The following is an 18,222-nucleotide window of genomic DNA, read 5'->3' as shown; positions in this document are numbered from 1 at the left end:
ATAAATATGAGTGTGAATAATTGTCCTGTTTGAATATTACCTGACGCTAGCTAATAGGCCTACTGTAATACTATTTTTGCAATACTATTCTAATAATACATCTGTCCAATGTTCTTATTTCTTTTATATATAAGTGTGTTTCGTATGTTCCTGTGTCTTTGTTATGTTCTGGACATTGTATCATGCAGAACACGATAGACTTTTATAGGTACTTTACACATATTACCTGGACCTGGAGTTTACCTGAAGAGAGTTCCGGGGGTCAACGCCCCCGCGGCCCGGTCTGTGACCAGGCCTCATGGTGGGAATACAGGTTTAGGAACCTCAAGCGCTCCCAGTAATTGAGGTGTTTTATCTCCGTTATGCGCGCCGTGAAGGTTCTCTGTACATTTTCTAGGTCAGCAATTTCACCTGCCTTGAAAGGTGCTGTTAGTGTGCAGCAATATTCCAGCCTAGATAGAACAAGTGACCTGAAGAGTGTCATCATGGGCTTGGCCTCCCTAGTTTTGAAGGTTCTCATTATCCATCCTGTCATTTTTCTAGCAGATGCGATTGATACAATGTTATGGTCCTTGAAGGTGAGATCCTCCGACATGATCACTCCCAGGTCTTTGACGTTGGTGTTTCGCTCTATTTTGTGGCCAGAATTTGTTTTGTACTCTGATGAAGATTTAATTTCCTCGTGTTTACCATATCTGAGTAATTGAAATTTCTCATCGTTGAACTTCATATTGTTTTCTGCAGCCCACTGAAAGATTTGGTTGATGTCCGCCTGGAGCCTTGCAGTGTCTGCAATGGAAGACACTGTCATGCAGATTCGGGTGTCATCTGCAAAGGAAGACACGGTGCTGTGGCTGACATCCTTGTCTATGTCGGATATGAGGATGAGGAACAAGATGGGAGCGAGTACTGAGCCTTGTGGAACAGAGCTTTTCACCGTAGCTGCCTCGGACTTTACTCTGTTGACGACTACTCTCTGTGTTCTGTTAGTGAGGAAATTATAGATCCATCGACCGACTTTTCCTGTTATTCCTTTAGCACGCATTTTGTGCGCTATTGCGCCATGGTCACACTTGTCGAAGGCTTTTGCAAAGTCTGTATATATTACATCTGCATTCTTTTTGTCTTCTAGTGCATCTAGGACCTTGTCGTAGTGATCCAATAGTTGAGACAGACAGGAGCGACCTGTTCTAAACCCATGTTGCCCCGGGTTGTGTAACTGATGGGTTTCTAGATGGGTGGTGATCTTGCTTCTTAGGACCCTTTCAAAGATTTTTATGATATGCTGCTATGTATGATAATCTGTGTAACTGTATTTGTGTATACCTCAATAAACTTACTTATAAAAACTGCCTACATATAATAAAGCATTGGGAAAATCCATTGCATAAAACCTACGCTCTAAAAACTTTCAAGAGTATTTTAATTGTATTTTTTTTATTATTAAAACGATATTCATTCTTAGGTACAATTTTACATGTGTACACAATGGGTCCAGGGACCCATTGTGTACCTCTGCACACAATAGCTGAACAAGCTACAGTGGTAATGAACTATTTAAGTGTACTTGGTAATCAAACCAGTCCCTGTGGTTGTGAGCTGAACGTTCTAACATTGAGATACAGGTCTGTCTTTCTGTTGATGACAGGTAACCAGCGTGTGTTACTGAACTATCCAGAAGCCGGACTGCAGGACCAGAGGCCCGACGGCATGACCACAGACGTTGATGGTAACTTGTGGGTCGCCTGCTTTGGCGGCAGACAGGTCAGTCCCTATTTATTGTAAAGTGAGAAATAAAATTCGCAGTACTATTGCTGGAATATTTCGCCACCTTTATCACAATTCAGAGAGAAAATTAGACGTTTCAGTCGTCTTTTACCTTTATCAGTAATAAATAATAATAATAATAATAATAATAATAATAATAATAATAATAATAATAATAATAATAATAATCAATAATAATAATAACGACTCCATTTTCCTAAAAAAAATGTAAATAAGGGCTACAAGTGTAGGTTTGTTTACAAACTAATTCGAAAATTCACTCCTAATGTAAGTCATTTACATATTTCACCGTTCTCCAGGTAATCTGCGTGGATCCTAAAGAAGCTAAGGTGATACGAAAGATCGCCATACCATCCAAAAATGTGACATCAGTGTGCTGGGGTGGGAAGGACTACTCCACTCTGTATGTCACCTCGGGCACTCTCAGGACGACTCCTGAAGAGAGAGCTGCTTACCCTTCGTCAGGAGGAACTTTTGCTGTCACTGGCCTGGGTACCAAAGGTACTCCTCCTATTAACTATAAGGTTAATCTTGACAAGCTAAAGTAGAAGTTGATGTTAACAAGCTGAAGTAGAAGGTGATATTAACAGGCTGAAGTAGAAGTTTATACTGACAGGTTAAAGTAGTTATTCATGACACCTGAAGGAAAATGTTGCATCGTTTGTGGTAACAACTGAAAAGTTGGTCTCTCTTTGAGTTAACAACGGAGTAAAGGAAAAATTATTCTGAATTTGAGAAATTCCAGAATTTGTTAATCATTTAAATTACAAAATATTTGTGTTCAGTGAGTAATTCCACCGTTAACTCAAATAGTCTTCGTTATGCAAAAATGCCGATCGTGACTTGAAGTTAGTCCAAAACAGATCGAAATATCTTCCATTTTATGATTAAAATTTGTTGCTTAATTATGATTTTTGTCATATAATGATCTTAGAGACATTAGTTTCTTGTTTTTCCTTTCAAAAAGTAAGATCAATAAAAGTATTTAAATTTACTTCAATATTAATAGAGATTCACTATCATTCCTCAAACAAAGTGTTGCAACACACATATCATAATTATCTGGTGAAGGACTTGATACTGGTGAAGGACTTGATACTGGTGAAGGACTTGATACTGGTGAAGGACTTGATACTGATGAAGGACTTGATACTGGTGAAGGACTTGATACTGGTGAAGGACTTGATACTGGTGAAGGACTTGATCCTGGTGAAGGACTTGATACTGGTGAAGGACTTGATACTGGTGAAGGACTTGATCCTGGTGAAGGACTTGATCCTGGTGAAGGACTTGATCCTGGTGAAGGACTTGATACTGGTGAAGGACTTGATACTGGTGAAGGACTTGATACTGGTGAAGGACTTGATACTGGTGAAGGACTTGATACTGGTGAAGGACTTGATCCTGGTGAAGGACTTGATACTGGTGAAGGACTTGATCCTGGTGAAGGACTTGATACTGGTGAAGGACTTGATACTGGTGAAGGACTTGATACTGGTGAAGGACTTGATCCTGGTGAAGGACTTGATACTGGTGAAGGACTTGATCCTGGTGAAGGACTTGATACTGGTGAAGGACTTGATACTGGTGAAGGACTTGATACTGGTGAAGGACTTGATCCTGGTGAAGGACTTGATACTGGTGAAGGACTTGATACTGGTGAAGGACTTGATACTGGTGAAGGACTTGATACTGGTGAAGGACTTGATCCTGGTGAAGGACTTGATACTGGTGAAGGACTTGATACTGGTGAAGGACTTGATACTGGTGAAGGACTTGATACTGATGAAGGACTTGATACTGGTGAAGGACTTGATACTGGTGAAGGACTTGATACTGTTGAAGGACTTGATACTGGTGAAGGACTTGATACTGGTGAAGGACTTGATACTGGTGAAGGACTTGATACTGGTGAAGGACTTGATCCTGGTGAAGGACTTGATACTGGTGAAGGACTTGATACTGGTGAAGGACTTGATACTGGTGAAGGACTTGATACTGGTGAAGGACTTGATACTGGTGAAGGACTTGATACTGGTGAAGGACTTGATACTGGTGAAGGACTTGATACTGGTGAAGGACTTGATACTGGTGAAGGACTTGATACTGGTGAAGGACTTGATACTGGTGAAGGACTTGATACTGGTGAAGGACTTGATACTGGTGAAGGACTTGATACTGGTGAAGGACTTGATACTGGTGAAGGACTTGATACTGGTGAAGGACTTGATCCTGGTGAAGGACTTGATACTGGTGAAGGACTTGATACTGGTGAAGGACTTGATACTGGTGAAGGACTTGATACTGGTGAAGGACTTGATACTGGTGAAGGACTTGATACTGGTGAAGGACTTGATCTTGATATCCTGGTGAAGGACTTGATACTGGTGAAGGACTTGATACTGGTGAAGGACTTGATACTGGTGAAGGACTTGATACTGGTGAAGGACTTGATACTGGTGAAGGACTTGATCCTGGTGAAGGACTTGATACTGGTGAAGGACTTGATACTGGTGAAGGACTTGATACTGGTGAAGGACTTGATACTGGTGAAGGACTTGATACTGGTGAAGGGCTTGATACTTGTGAAGGACTTGATACTGGTGAAGGACTTGATCCTGGTGAAGGACTTGATCCTGGTGAAGGACTTGATACTGGTGAAGGACTTGATACTGGTGAAGGACTTGATACTGGTGAAGGACTTGATACTGGTGAAGGACTTGATCCTGGTGAAGGACTTGATACTGGTGAAGGACTTGATCCTGGTGAAGGACTTGATCCTGGTGAAGGACTTGATCCTGGTGAAGGACTTGATACTGGTGAAGGACTTGATACTGGTGAAGGACTTGATACTGGTGAAGGACTTGATACTGGTGAAGGACTTGATACTGGTGAAGGACTTGATACTGGTGAAGGACTTGATACTGGTGAAGGACTTGATACTGGTGAAGGACTTGATACTGGTGAAGGACTTGATCCTGGTGAAGGACTTGATACTGGTGAAGGACTTGATACTGGTGAAGGACTTGATACTGGTGAAGGACTTGATACTGGTGAAGGACTTGATACAGGTGAAGGGCTTGATCCTGGTGAAGGACTTGATCCTGGTGAAGGACTTGATACTGGTGAAGGACTTGATCCTGGTGAAGGACTTGATCCTGGTGAAGGACTTGATACTGGTGAAGGACTTGATACTGGTGAAGGACTTGATACTGGTGAAGGACTTGATACTGGTGAAGGACTTGATACTGGTGAAGGACTTGATCCTGGTGAAGGACTTGATACTGGTGAAGGACTTGATACTGGTGAAGGGCTTGATCCTTGTGAAGGACTTGATACTGGTGAAGGACTTGATACTGGTGAAGGACTTGATACTGGTGAAGGACTTGATCCTGGTGAAGGACTTGATACTGGTGAAGGACTTGATCCTGGTGAAGGACTTGATACTGGTGAAGGACTTGATACTGGTGAAGGACTTGATACTGGTGAAGGACTTGATCCTGGTGAAGGACTTGATACTGGTGAAGGACTTGATACTGGTGAAGGACTTGATACTGGTGAAGGACTTGATACTGGTGAAGGACTTGATACTGGTGAAGGACTTGATACTGGTGAAGGGCTTGATACTTGTGAAGGACTTGATCCTGGTGAAGGACTTGATCCTGGTGAAGGACTTGATACTGGTGAAGGACTTGATCCTGGTGAAGGACTTGATACTGGTGAAGGACTTGATACTGGTGAAGGACTTGATACTGGTGAAGGACTTGATCCTGGTGAAGGACTTGATACTGGTGAAGGACTTGATACTGGTGAAGGACTTGATACTGGTGAAGGACTTGATACTGGTGAAGGACTTGATACTGGTGAAGGACTTGATACTGGTGAAGGGCTTGATACTTGTGAAGGACTTGATCCTGGTGAAGGACTTGATCCTGGTGAAGGACTTGATACTGGTGAAGGACTTGATCCTGGTGAAGGACTTGATCCTGGTGAAGGACTTGATACTGGTGAAGGACTTGATACTGGTGAAGGACTTGATCCTGGTGAAGGACTTGATACTGGTGAAGGACTTGATACTGGTGAAGGACTTGATACTGGTGAAGGACTTGATACTGGTGAAGGACTTGATACTGGTGAAGGACTTGATCCTGGTGAAGGACTTGATACTGGTGAAGGACTTGATACTGGTGAAGGACTTGATACTGGTGAAGGACTTGATCCTGGTGAAGGACTTGATACTGGTGAAGGACTTGATACTGGTGAAGGACTTGATCCTGGTGAAGGACTTGATCCTGGTGAAGGACTTGATACTGGTGAAGGACTTGATACTGGTGAAGGACTTGATCCTGGTGAAGGACTTGATACTGGTGAAGGACTTGATACTGGTGAAGGGCTTGATCCTGGTGAAGGACTTCACGCTATTCCTTGCCTTGTTACCCTGCTGAGAGGATACTTCTTCACCTCCTCATAGAGCTCTTGTACTCTTCCACTGCAATAGAGTTCTATTTAATCCTCATTAGTCTTAATTCACTAAGACTTATTTCCTTTATTTAGAGGGATAATATTCTGGGATAAGGGCAAACTTTTGAAAGATATTTTCCCCTCAAGGGAGGTTCCTTGACGCTGGTGAGGGGATCTTGATTTAGGGAGTTGGATCTGTGCTCCGGTTCCCTGAATTGGGCCTGAATACCTTCCATCCCCCCACAGACGCTGTATAATCCTTACGGGTTTAGCGCTTCCCCACAATAATAATAATAATAATATTGTAAGATATTCTATAAAATAACGGCTTATATGAAATAAGACACTTGCAGTATTAGTACTAAAGAAGCCATTCATAGTAAAACGTTTCCTTATTTAAATATCTTAATACTGCAAATGTGTCTTATTTCACAAGGATAAACACTATATGAATAAGACTAACTGGCAAAGTATATGTTAATAACTTTGTCCTCTTGGTAGGTCTTAATGGGGTTCCCTTCAACTCTAGGAGAGGTGTGTCTCAGTGTATATACACCGAGAGGTATCTCTTAATGTATTTATACCAAGAGGGGTGTATCTCTATGCATATACAGCAAGAGGTGTGTGTGTGTGTGTCTCAGTGCATAAACACCCAGAGGCATTTCTCACTGTGTATATACAGTGGAACGTGTGTATCCCTCAGTGTACATTTGTCATGCCCTACCTGGGCGTGGATGATTTCTCTAGGACTGACGGTAAGTAATAATCACTTTTAGTTCCAACGTTTATTATAGAAATATGTGGATACAGTGAGAGCCACAGTGATGTACGCCCACACCCTAAGGCTTCACTATTTAAACTGAGATGAGCTGTGCTGTGCTCCCGGGCACTGTTACCCATCGGTCATGAGTCACACTTGAATCATACTTAAGTATTGCATACAAAGATATAACTGCCAACACCAACACAAAGGGCGCTCATACTATGCCAATGATGCATTACTGACAGCTCAGCTCCGCTGCAGCTGGGTGACCTCCCACTAGAGTAACAGTGCTGAGTGTCAGTTTACAAGTAACGTGACCTGTAAACTTAAATTTAACACACAGCAAGGTAATCAGTAACTTGGTAATTACGTTCAGCATTAGTCAAGATTCCACTGGCATATCCAACACGACTGTATTTGCCATTGATCTTTTTCGCTAGGACAACGCCTGTGTCAATAGTACTAACGTCTGTTGTCAAGTAAAAATTTTCTCAGAGTTAGGGAATGTCAGAACGAGCTGATGTGAGTTGTGATATGAGTATCTGAAATGCCCCTTTTTGACTGAAGGTCCGATTCAACGGAGCAGCTTTCTTGAGCAAATCTGTCAAACGAACTGCAAGAAACGAAAAATTTCTAATAAACTGTAGAATCTTGCTAAGCCAACAAAGGATCTTATGGTTTAAGTAGTTTGTGGCTTGGAGAAATTACGGATAGTAATTCAGAAATTTATTTGTAGGTTAGCATCAACTAGTTTCCCCAATACCACATCCAGTCGCTAATCGAGAGGTGCATACTCCGATAGGTGTATACCTCTCAGTATATATACATCGAGATGTGTGTATTTCTCAGTATATTTACACCGAGAAGTATGTATCCCTGGAGTTTACCTGGAGAGAGTTCCGGGGGTCAACGCCCCCTCAGCCCGGTCTGTGACCAGGCCTCATGATGGATCAGAGCCTGATCAACCAGGCTGTTACTGCTGGCTGCACGCAAACCAACGTACGAGCCACAGCCCGGCTGGTCAGGTACCGACTTCAGGTGCTTGTCCAGTGCCTGCTTGAAGACAGCCAGGGATCTATTGGTAATCCCCCTTATGTATGCTGGGAGGCAGTTGAACAGTCTCGGGCCCCTGACACTTATTGTATTGTCTCTTAACGTGCTAGTGACACCCCTGCTTTTCACTGGGGGGGATGTTGCATCGTCTGCCGAGTCTTTTGCTTTCGTTGTGAGTGATTTTTGTGTGCAAGTTCGGTACTAGTCCCTCTAGGATTTTCCAGGTGTATATAACCATGTATCTCTCCCTCCTGCGTTCCAGGGAATACAGGTTCAGGAACCTCAAGCGCTCCCAGTAATTGAGGTGTTTTATCTCCGTTATGCGCGCCGTGAAGGTTCTCTGTACATTTTCTAGGTCAGCAATTTCAACTGCCTTGAAATGTGCAGTTAGTGTGCAGCAATATTCCAGCCTAGATAGAACAAGTGACCTGAAGAGTGTCATCATGTACTTGGCATCCCTAGTTTTGAAGGTTCTCATTATCCATCCTGTCATTTTTCTTGCAGATGCGATTGATACAATGTTATGGTCCTTGAAGGTGAGATCCTCCGACATGATCACTCCCAGGTCTTTGACGTTGGTTTTTCGCTCTATTTTGTGGCCGGAATTTGTTTTGTACTCTGATGAAGATTTAATTTCCTCATGTTTACCATATCGGAGTAACTGAAATTTCTCATCGTTGAACTTCATATTGTTTTCTGCAGCCCACTGAAAGATTTGGTTGATGTCCGCCTGGAGCCTTGCAGTGTCTGCAATGGAAGACACTGTCATGCAGATTCGGGTGTCATCTGCAAAGGAAGACACGGTGCTGTGGCTGACATCCTTGTCCCTCGGTGTATATTCACTGAGAAGTTACTTCAAGTAATACAGTATTAAGTATGCTTCACTGGTGACATACAACCTTAATGACCCTCGTATAACAGATAGGATTGAAACCCAACACACCAACCAACCACCTCGAGAATGTAGCCAAACGAAACAGATGAAACATCTCAAAAGAAATAAATAAATACGTATTGTAACTCTTTATCTACGTGTAGATACACTGCTACATGATTGCCCTCAAAGGCGAGATAATAGTAGCCATAACTGTAGCAGAACCACGGACTTGTCCACGGAAGAAATAAACACTATAACCTACCTCTGCAACTCTAAAAAATTATTATTATTATTATTATTATTATTATTATTATTATTATTATTATTATTATTATTATTATTATTATAAAAAACAAAATTTTACACTGTTCCCGTCGAGGGAAGGAAATGTATTGGAGTCACTACAAGGTTCTTCATCCCCCCAAAAATGGGGGTATTCTTCTATTTATTAAGTGAAAATCTTATTACCTCCCATTTCCTAGGCGCTGTATGACCCTTATGGATTTAGCGCTCTCCAGTCAATTTGATAATGAGAAAAGCAAATAATCAAAGGCCCGTAGACTCATTTTTTAGGAGGAAAAAAAAAAGATGTGTGTGTGTGACGGTGCTTCGTGTTGTCAAGAGCTACACCTGTGTGAAACAGGTGTGTAGAGAGCAAGTGTGTAGAACTCCGCAGGTGTCTAGTTTTTTTTTGTTTGTTTTTTTTTCTTATTCGCCGGTATTCTCCCGGCCCGGGTCTTTTCCAAGTAGTGGTGACCCGGCCTTGGCTCCCTATCTGGGGAGTATCTCGAGACCTAAGTCTCCCATGGGAGGAGGTACAAGTACCCCCTCATCTTTAGGACCAAGTGTCCCCATGCCTAGCCACAGTCCCCGCCCTCACGGGGCTCGTAGGGAGAAGCTAGGCCTCGGGTCTGCCATCTGCCCCGCCCCAACGTTTGTTGGATGCGACATAGACACGGGCCTCTTCTTGCTTGATGGAATGATAGATGGACTGGTTGGAGTCAATTTTCCTCTGTCTCAAGTTAAGGAAGTTCAGTTGAAGTTCTTTTCATATTATTGTTCTCATACTACTAGTTGACGTCCAAAATTACAATCTTCCTCCTCCTTTGCCAGTTCATCAGTTCTAAAGGTCAACGTGAGAGGGAATATTCACAAGTTTAGTTTAATATGTTTATTATGCACCCCATACCCATCCTGTGGGCGGAAGTCAAAAGATTACAGAGGTACATAATTAGTCCAGGGACTGGACTCCAAAGTTTTGATAGCTGAGCAAGTTACAAAGGTAATGAACTCACAATTACAAAGGTAATGAACTCACAATTACAAAGGTAATGAATTCACAATTTACAAAGGTAATGAACTCACAATTTACAAATGTAATGAACTCCAGATAGGTTTGGTCACAATCATGACAAGTTACAAAGGTATTTACAGATTACTGAGGTACATAATGATGAAAAATCATAAGTACTCACTATTTTAATACAACTTGATACATAATTTTAAGGGGCACGTAAGTACCTCGTCTTCTAATAACATGTTTATTTTCCCACCTATAATCTACCTTGTCCATAATTACTATCTCAGGAGCTTTGCTCAGACCTCTGTTTTTTTTTTAGTTTAATATGTTTATTATGCACCCCATACCCATCCTGTGGGCGGTAGTCAAAAGATTACAGAGGTACATAATTGGTCCAGGGACTGGACTCCAAAGTTTTGATAGCTGAGCAAGTTACAGAGGTAATGAACTCACAATTTACAAAGGTAATGAACTCACAATTTACAAAGGTAATGAACTCCAGGTAGGTCTGGTCACATGAAGACTCTACTCCCACTGTCCACAGTTTTACCCTCCCCGTATCCAGCTTCTGACACGAGTATGTCACAAGTGACATACTCGTGTCAACTTAAGATAGATGGACATATTTGAGTGCAAGAAGTATAGCACATAGTTCACTTTAAAGGGTGGAAACTCAGTTGGTAATGTGTGCTCCAAGTTGAATATGAGAATCGTTTCTCTGCATAACAACAACGGTACTACTAGTGCCAGTAGGTGCCAATTCGTACTTATCTAATGTTTATCTATGCATTGCAACAATTCATCTGGAAAAAATTGGTTAGCACTATGTTAATAATGGTAAATAAACGCTCATGCATTTAGGAAAATATCTGCTGAACGTCTGATGCTGGCAATGCTTAATTTACTGATTCTTCTCACGATAACAGGACAATGCTTGGTACCCTCCCATGATAGAAAGTTACCCTCCCAAATACATATTGAAAGATAAAATATATAATCTATTGTTCATCGGTTGTTATTACCAAGTGTTACTGTGTATCTCCTAATAACCACGAGATATAATATGAATTATAGACCCAGTTGTATCGAGTAAATGGCTGTTTATAATGTGTTTTGTGGGGAAATTGTGGTTTGTGCCAACTGGTGATGCATCTGGGGAGGGGATGACTGCTACAGTAACCTCAGACCAACTTCCAATTACTTGGGCGTCGAGTCTTCCATTACTGCAGTGAGTATGTTGCACCTTATGATGTTGATTATTTAGGTTCTCCTACTAATAGAGGAAGACTAAGAATAAAGTATCATTGGGGGATTACTGTTGGTCGTCAAGATTATTATTATAATCATGGGGGAGCGCTAAACCGGTAGGATTATACAGCGCATGTGGGAGGGGGAATGGAAGGTATTCAGGTTCAATTAAGGGAACCGGAGCACAGATCCAATTCCCTAGATCAAGAGCCCCTCACCAGCGTCAAGAAACCTCCCTTTAGGCGAGGTCAACGCCACACTAGAAATAGTTAACACCACAATATAACTGATTCTTAACACTTAGAACAAGTTGTTAACACTAGAACTTCTCAGCATCGCTGGAACTGGTTGTTAACACTAGAACTGGCTGTTAATGTGGAAAATATTGTATATATTTTCCAGAAATACAGTATTTATATGTATATAGATGGCCATACTGTATTTAATAATATTTATGTCATAGAAAACGGAAAGCCTGCGTCTGCGCAGACGAGACTCGCCATCTTGGTTTTGAATTTTGTACAAACGTTGGTGTAATGGGAAGAATTTTTCGTGCCCTAGAGGTTAAAATTGTGTTGACACCTCTCAAATAGGAGGCGAAATTGGTGGATGTGCATTCCTGCATAACTTGAGATATCAGACGACTGGACAAGACAGCTCCAGGAACCTCAGATAAGCTCTCTAGATTTGTGTGTAATTCTGGCCAGCATTATTTTCATAGATTTAGTTAGAGTGAGGTTTTCTGAGTATGATACACATTAATCTCCAGTCAAATTGGTGAGTGATATTAAAATATATTTTCCTTCTGTTATGTAATTGTGTATATATATATAACCATTTATTATTTTTAATATTCAGTCCGCAAATTTATATATTTACCAGTATTCCTGGTGTATGTATATTTCATTTAATTAATAGGTCCAGAGCAACTTGTGGTTATGACAGTGGTAGGTATCGAAGGGGGACATTTTTTTGCGACCTAGGTGTCCCAAATTCCTACTTGTCTATGTAACATTGATAAATAATAATTATCTTTGTTATCATTTACTGTTATGTACATAATTAGTTACATTCAGATAAATGCAATTTTCCACAATTAACATACTAGAACTGGGTCTCAACATCACACTTAGAGCTGGTTGTTAAATACCACACCAGAACTGGTCAACATCAAACTAGATTTAGAAAAATACATTTCCGTGCTGCCATGCATCTAGTTAACATGACCAAGGTTCAACACACTCCCATCATGGATGTGCCTTGATGCTGGTAAAGGGCTCTTGATCCATGAAAGATATCCCTTATTTTGGATTAGAATCTGATTACATCCCTTTACCAGCCGCTTTGTGACCCCTTTTCCCCCACGGGCTTAGCGCTTGCCCACGATAAACAGTTTATTTTATTATGCACCCTATACCCATTATCTGGGATAAACAAATACGTCCAATAATTTTTCAACAGAGTTATTACAGTTTTTAAAAGCCCCAGATAATCAAATATTTCGGGCTGACTAGAACTACCACTTCAAACTACTGTAGTTAATACTGATAACGTTATATAGTTAATTCAGTATAGTTGTCTGAAGATAAATACCATTAGGTGACCATTCAGTGTATAAACCACAATAATGGCTAAAATGTAGAGGTAGCAACGTAATGTGCTGGCTGCAATAGATGACTTTGACGTAGTACACGTTTATGGCATTTATACAGTACCTAAAAATGCTAATTACCTCCACATTGCTCCTTCACAATATGCAATCACCATTAATAATGGTGTGAGGGACCACACTACATGCATCACCTACGATTGTCACCAGATATAAACATGTAAATAGTTAATACCACTATAACTTGTTCAGCTATCAAAACTTTTGCGGCCCAGACCCTAGACTCATTATGTACCTCTATAATCTTTTGACTACCGCCCACCTAATGAGTATGGGGTGCATAATATATTAAACTAACTACACCTTCTTTGATTAACAGGTGAAGCAGGTGGTGGAGGGTGGCACCTGGTTGAGGGAACCACTACATACATCAGTCACCTACACACTCTCTCTGATTCAGTAATAGGTGCAAGATGTCTGCAGTTCAGGTGAAGCAGGTGGTGGAGGGCGTGCACCTGGGTGAAGGACCACACTGGGTACAAGACCAACAGTGTCTCCTCTTCGTCGATATAACGAAGAGCAACGTACACAGATATTTCCTCCAGACAAAAAGACACCAAGTACTTCACATCGGTAATGTATACTAAAATTATTATTTGCAAAAAAAAAAAAAAAAGCTAATCATATTGGAAAGGAAAATGTAAGTATTTATCTTATTCGTGGAAAACACTAAACTCGTAAGGAGCCTATAGTTTTTGTATTATTATTATTATTATTATTATTATTATTATTATTATTATTATTATTATTATTAAAACAAGCATTAAGCTTGTATACCTGGAGATTGTTTTGGGGGTCAACGCCCCCGAAACTCAGCATCTCAGTAAAGACAGTTAAGATATCAGCTGAGACCCCTGACCCAGCACCGCCCGAGGTCACTATTAGCGGCGTGAGGGAAACCCTCGTACAGGTGGAGGGGCACCCTACCGGCTCAGGCAGGGTTGTAATAAAGTTGGTAGAATTACCGACAATATGTAAAGTAAAAGGACACAAGTGAAACTAATGTGACATTTATTGTGGCAACGTTTCGCTCTCCAGGAGCTTTATCAAGCCATTACGTAATGGCTTGATAAAGCTCTTGGAGAGCAAAACGTTGCCACAATAAATGTCACATAAGTTGCACTTGTGTCCTTTTACTTCAAGCAGGGTTGCATCACCTGTAAAGAAGGTGCAATTGTGTGATGGGGGTAGAGGGTAGGTAAATTTAAGGATGGGGTAGGTAGAGGTTGGCTAAGTTAAGTTGGAAAGTTGTTTTCAGAGAGGGTTGGTAGTGTGTGTAGCAGGTTCATCTTCGTGGACTCACCAGTGTGTGGGTCCAGGGGTCAAGTCAGAGCTCTTTTGTGTGTGTGTGTGTGTGTGTGTGTGTGTGTGTGTGTGTGTGTGTGTGTGTGTGTGTGTGTGTGTGTGCATGTGTGCATGTGTGTGCGCGCGCGCGTGCAAGCTTGGATCTAGATGTTGGCCATTTCCTACCCACGCAAGAATGGCCCAAACAATTGAGAACATTCACCACCATTCAATAAATATCTTGCCAGAAATGTACAAATTTCAGTTCAAATGATCTTTCAACATGTAAAATCCTTCTTTAGCATATCGATACTCTACTTTCCACCTCCAGGATTTAAGAACATAAGAAAGAAGGAACACTGCAGCAGGCCTACTGGCCCATGCGAGGCAGGTCCAAGTCTCCTACCGGCTTAAGCCAATGCCTCAACCTAGTCAGGTCAGGTCACATTCACTTAAGGAAGGAACACGGTAACTGACCTAGTAGCACAAGCTAATCAGGTCCAACTCACACCCACCCACACCCATTCGTGTATTTATCCAACCTATTTTTAAAACTACACAACGTTTTAGCCTCTATAACTGTACTCGGGAGTTTGTTCCACTCATCCACAACTCAATTACCAAACCAGTGCTTTCCTATATCCTTCCTGAATCTGAATTTTTCCAACTTAAAACCATTGCTACGAGTCCTGTCTAGGCTAGATATTTTCAGCACGTCATTTACATCCCCTTTATTTATTCATGTCTTCCATTTATACAACTCAATCACATCCCACCTAATTCTCCGCCTTTCTAGAGAGTGCAGATTCAGGGCCCTCAGTCTATCCTCATAGGGAAGTTTTCTGATATATGGGATCAACTTTGTCATCCTCCTTTGTATGTTTTCCAGATCATTTATATCCATTCTGTAATACGGTGACCAAAACTGTGCAGCATAATCTAAATGAGGCCTAACCAAGGATATATAGAGTTGAAGAACAACCTGAGGACTCCTATTATTTATGCGTCTTGATATGAAGCCAAGGTTTCTGTTAGCTTTATTGCGAACACTTATGCACTGTTGTCTTGGTTTCAGATTACTGCTAACCAGAACTCCTAAATCTTTTTTGCAATCCGTAATATTAAGATCTACATTATTTAGTTTATATGTGGCATGGTTATATTCCTGTCCAACATTTAGAGCTTTGCATTTGTCTATATTAAACTGCATCTGCCACTTCTCCGACTACTGCATAAGTCTATTCAAATCTTCCTGGAGTGCTCTAATGTCCTGGTCAGAATGAATTCGACGGCCTATTTTGGTGTCATCGGCAAACTTGCTTATGTCGCTCTTTATGCCCTCATCAATGTCGTTTATGTAGATTGTGAACAGGTGGCCCAACACTGACCTCTGTGGAACACTGCTCGTGATGCTTCCCCACTCTGATTTCTCCCCATTTATGCAAACTCTCTGCTACCTATTTGTCAACCATGCCTCTATCCAGGAAAAAATTTCTCCTCCTGTTTCATGTGCCTTAATTTTCCTCAATAGTCTCTGATGTGGGACCCTGTCAAAAGTCTTACTGAAGTCCATATACACAATATCATATTCATTACCATGATCTGCCTCCTCAAATACCTTAGTGAAAAAAAAGTTAATAAATTCGTAAAGCAGGAACGCTCCTTTGTAAAACCCATGCTGAGATTCGTTGATTAATTTATGCTTTTCAAGGTGGCTACGAACTGCCTTGGCAATTATTGATTCCATAAATTTTCCCACTATGGAGGTTAGGCTTATTGGTCAATAGTTTGAAGCTAAGGACATGTCACGTGCTTTGAAAATAGGTATCACATTTGCCATTTTCCACTTATCTGGCACCATGCCAGTCTTTAGTGATATGTTGAAAAGATTAGCCAAAGGTTTGCTAAGCTCCTCTTTACATTCCTTTAGAACCCTTGCGTACGGTTCATCAGGGCCTGGGGATTTGTTGGGTTTTAATTTATCTATTTGCCTAAGGACCATGTCACTTGTGACCCTAATCGTGCATAGTTTATCATCCTGTTCTACATACTGCAATTTATTATTTCTGGAATATCGCTAGTATCTTCCTGTGTAAACACTGAGAAGAAGTATGTGTTAAAAATTCTACACATTTCCTTATCACTGTCCGTGAGCTGACCCGAGTAACTTTTGCATACCTGAAAGAATCCTTTTGGGTTAGTCTTCGATTCTCTTGCAGCTTTAACCTCATAATCTCTTTTTGCTTTTCTTATTCCCTTGTTCATCCATTTAGGATCATTTTTGTTTGATCTGAGTTCCCTATTTGGAACATAAGTTGTCTGAGCAGCTAGAACTATGCCCTGGAAAACGTCATATTGGCAGTCATCACCACCTACCAGACCCATAGTCAGGTCATTCCAGTTCAGCCCACCCAAGTAATTTTTCAGTCCTATGAAATCAGCCAAGCGAAGTCAGGGACAGATACTTGATTACCATTATTAGGGGAATTGCATGATATATTAAAACTGAGTGATTTGTGATCACTTTCCTCAAGCTCATCATTAACCTGAAGTTTATTAATTAGCATCTAGCTAACTGGTTTTCCCTGGATCCCTTCATAAGTACTACCTAGCTCACACTCCAACAGCACATCAAATCTCTAACACCATTTGTTTCTATTCACCTCAATCTAACATGATCACATATGCCTGCCGAAGGTTCAGGTCCTTACCAATTAAATAATAATAATAATAGTAATAATATCTTTATTTCTATATAAGTACATGTACAAGGTATACAGGCCTTGCTGACATCAATGACATACTACTGTATAGAAAGCCCCCTTGTTATGCAGAGCATTTCGGACAAATTAGGTCAGTTTTGTCCCAGGATGCAACCCACACTGGTCAACTAACACCCAGGTAACCATTTTACCAATGGGTGAACATAGACAGCAGATGTCTCATGGAAACACATCCTAATGTTTTCCAGCCATACTGGAGGCTCAATCTGCAGACCTCAGTGTGTGAGCCGAGTGTGCTAGCAGTCACACACCCTCTCTCTAACCCTTCCTGGGAAGATCACTACTGCTCTTTCCTTCTTCCCTAGATTTGAGCACTCTCTTGGTCATCAGATTCTACTTGTTCATATATAGTACTTTATTTTTTCTCAGTTTTTCCCACATCCCTTTTGTTCTTAAGAGGAAAGTCAAAGTTTACACATTATTTTACTTGTAGGGAAATGCTAAATTTGTAGGTAAAGTTGGCATAACTATTATTATTATTATTATTATTATTATTATTATTATAATCATGGGGAAGTGCTAAATGTTGGCATAACTAGAAATGGTCCAGAGTAACCAGAATGTTATTTCTGATTCCAGTTTGTGTGCTAGTTCTGAATTGTTACAGGCATTGTATTGACTTTTATTGCATTGCAGATAGTGGCAGCTCAGAAAGCACCGTATCTCTCATCATTCCTATAGAGGGAGAACCAGACTTATTTTTGACAAGTCTTGATCGGTCTCTTGCTGTAGTCAAGTGGTCTACCACTGACCCTGATCAGCACACAGTGAAACCAAAAGCCATTCTACATACTGTTGATGATCACTATCCAACTAATCGCTTTAATGACGGCAAGTGTGATCCGCAAGGCAGACTCTGGGCAGGTGAGGACAAGTGTAAATTGTGAGTTCCTCCACTTCCTTGATAGCTTTATTTACACACATAACTGTTAAGTATTTTGCATTACTGGGTTTAGAACATTTTAAATCAGTTTTAAGCTAAAATATAATACAGTA

At 40.9% G+C, this 18,222-nt stretch overlaps 1 protein-coding gene across 1 annotated transcript in view; it reads left to right on the top strand.

The window, feature by feature from the left end:
• Positions 1–18,222, top strand: part of LOC128698254 (uncharacterized) — a 44,794-nt gene that overhangs the window by 17,312 nt on the left and 9,260 nt on the right. The window contains 10 exon segments of the mRNA XM_070098538.1: positions 1,649–1,764; positions 2,088–2,338; positions 2,723–2,754; positions 4,308–4,445; positions 4,794–4,967; positions 5,352–5,525; positions 5,622–5,795; positions 11,317–11,470; positions 13,560–13,732; positions 17,863–18,090. Of these exon segments, the coding sequence (XP_069954639.1) occupies positions 1,649–1,764; positions 2,088–2,338; positions 2,723–2,754; positions 4,308–4,445; positions 4,794–4,967; positions 5,352–5,525; positions 5,622–5,795; positions 11,317–11,470; positions 13,560–13,732; positions 17,863–18,090 (1,614 nt within the window).

This window comes from Cherax quadricarinatus, chromosome 63 (assembly GCF_038502225.1).
Source record: "Cherax quadricarinatus isolate ZL_2023a chromosome 63, ASM3850222v1, whole genome shotgun sequence".
In the NCBI taxonomy this organism is placed as follows: domain Eukaryota; kingdom Metazoa; phylum Arthropoda; class Malacostraca; order Decapoda; family Parastacidae; genus Cherax; species Cherax quadricarinatus.
The sequence above is the reverse complement of the archived record's forward strand: the minus strand, read 5'-3'. Positions and strand labels throughout refer to the sequence as shown.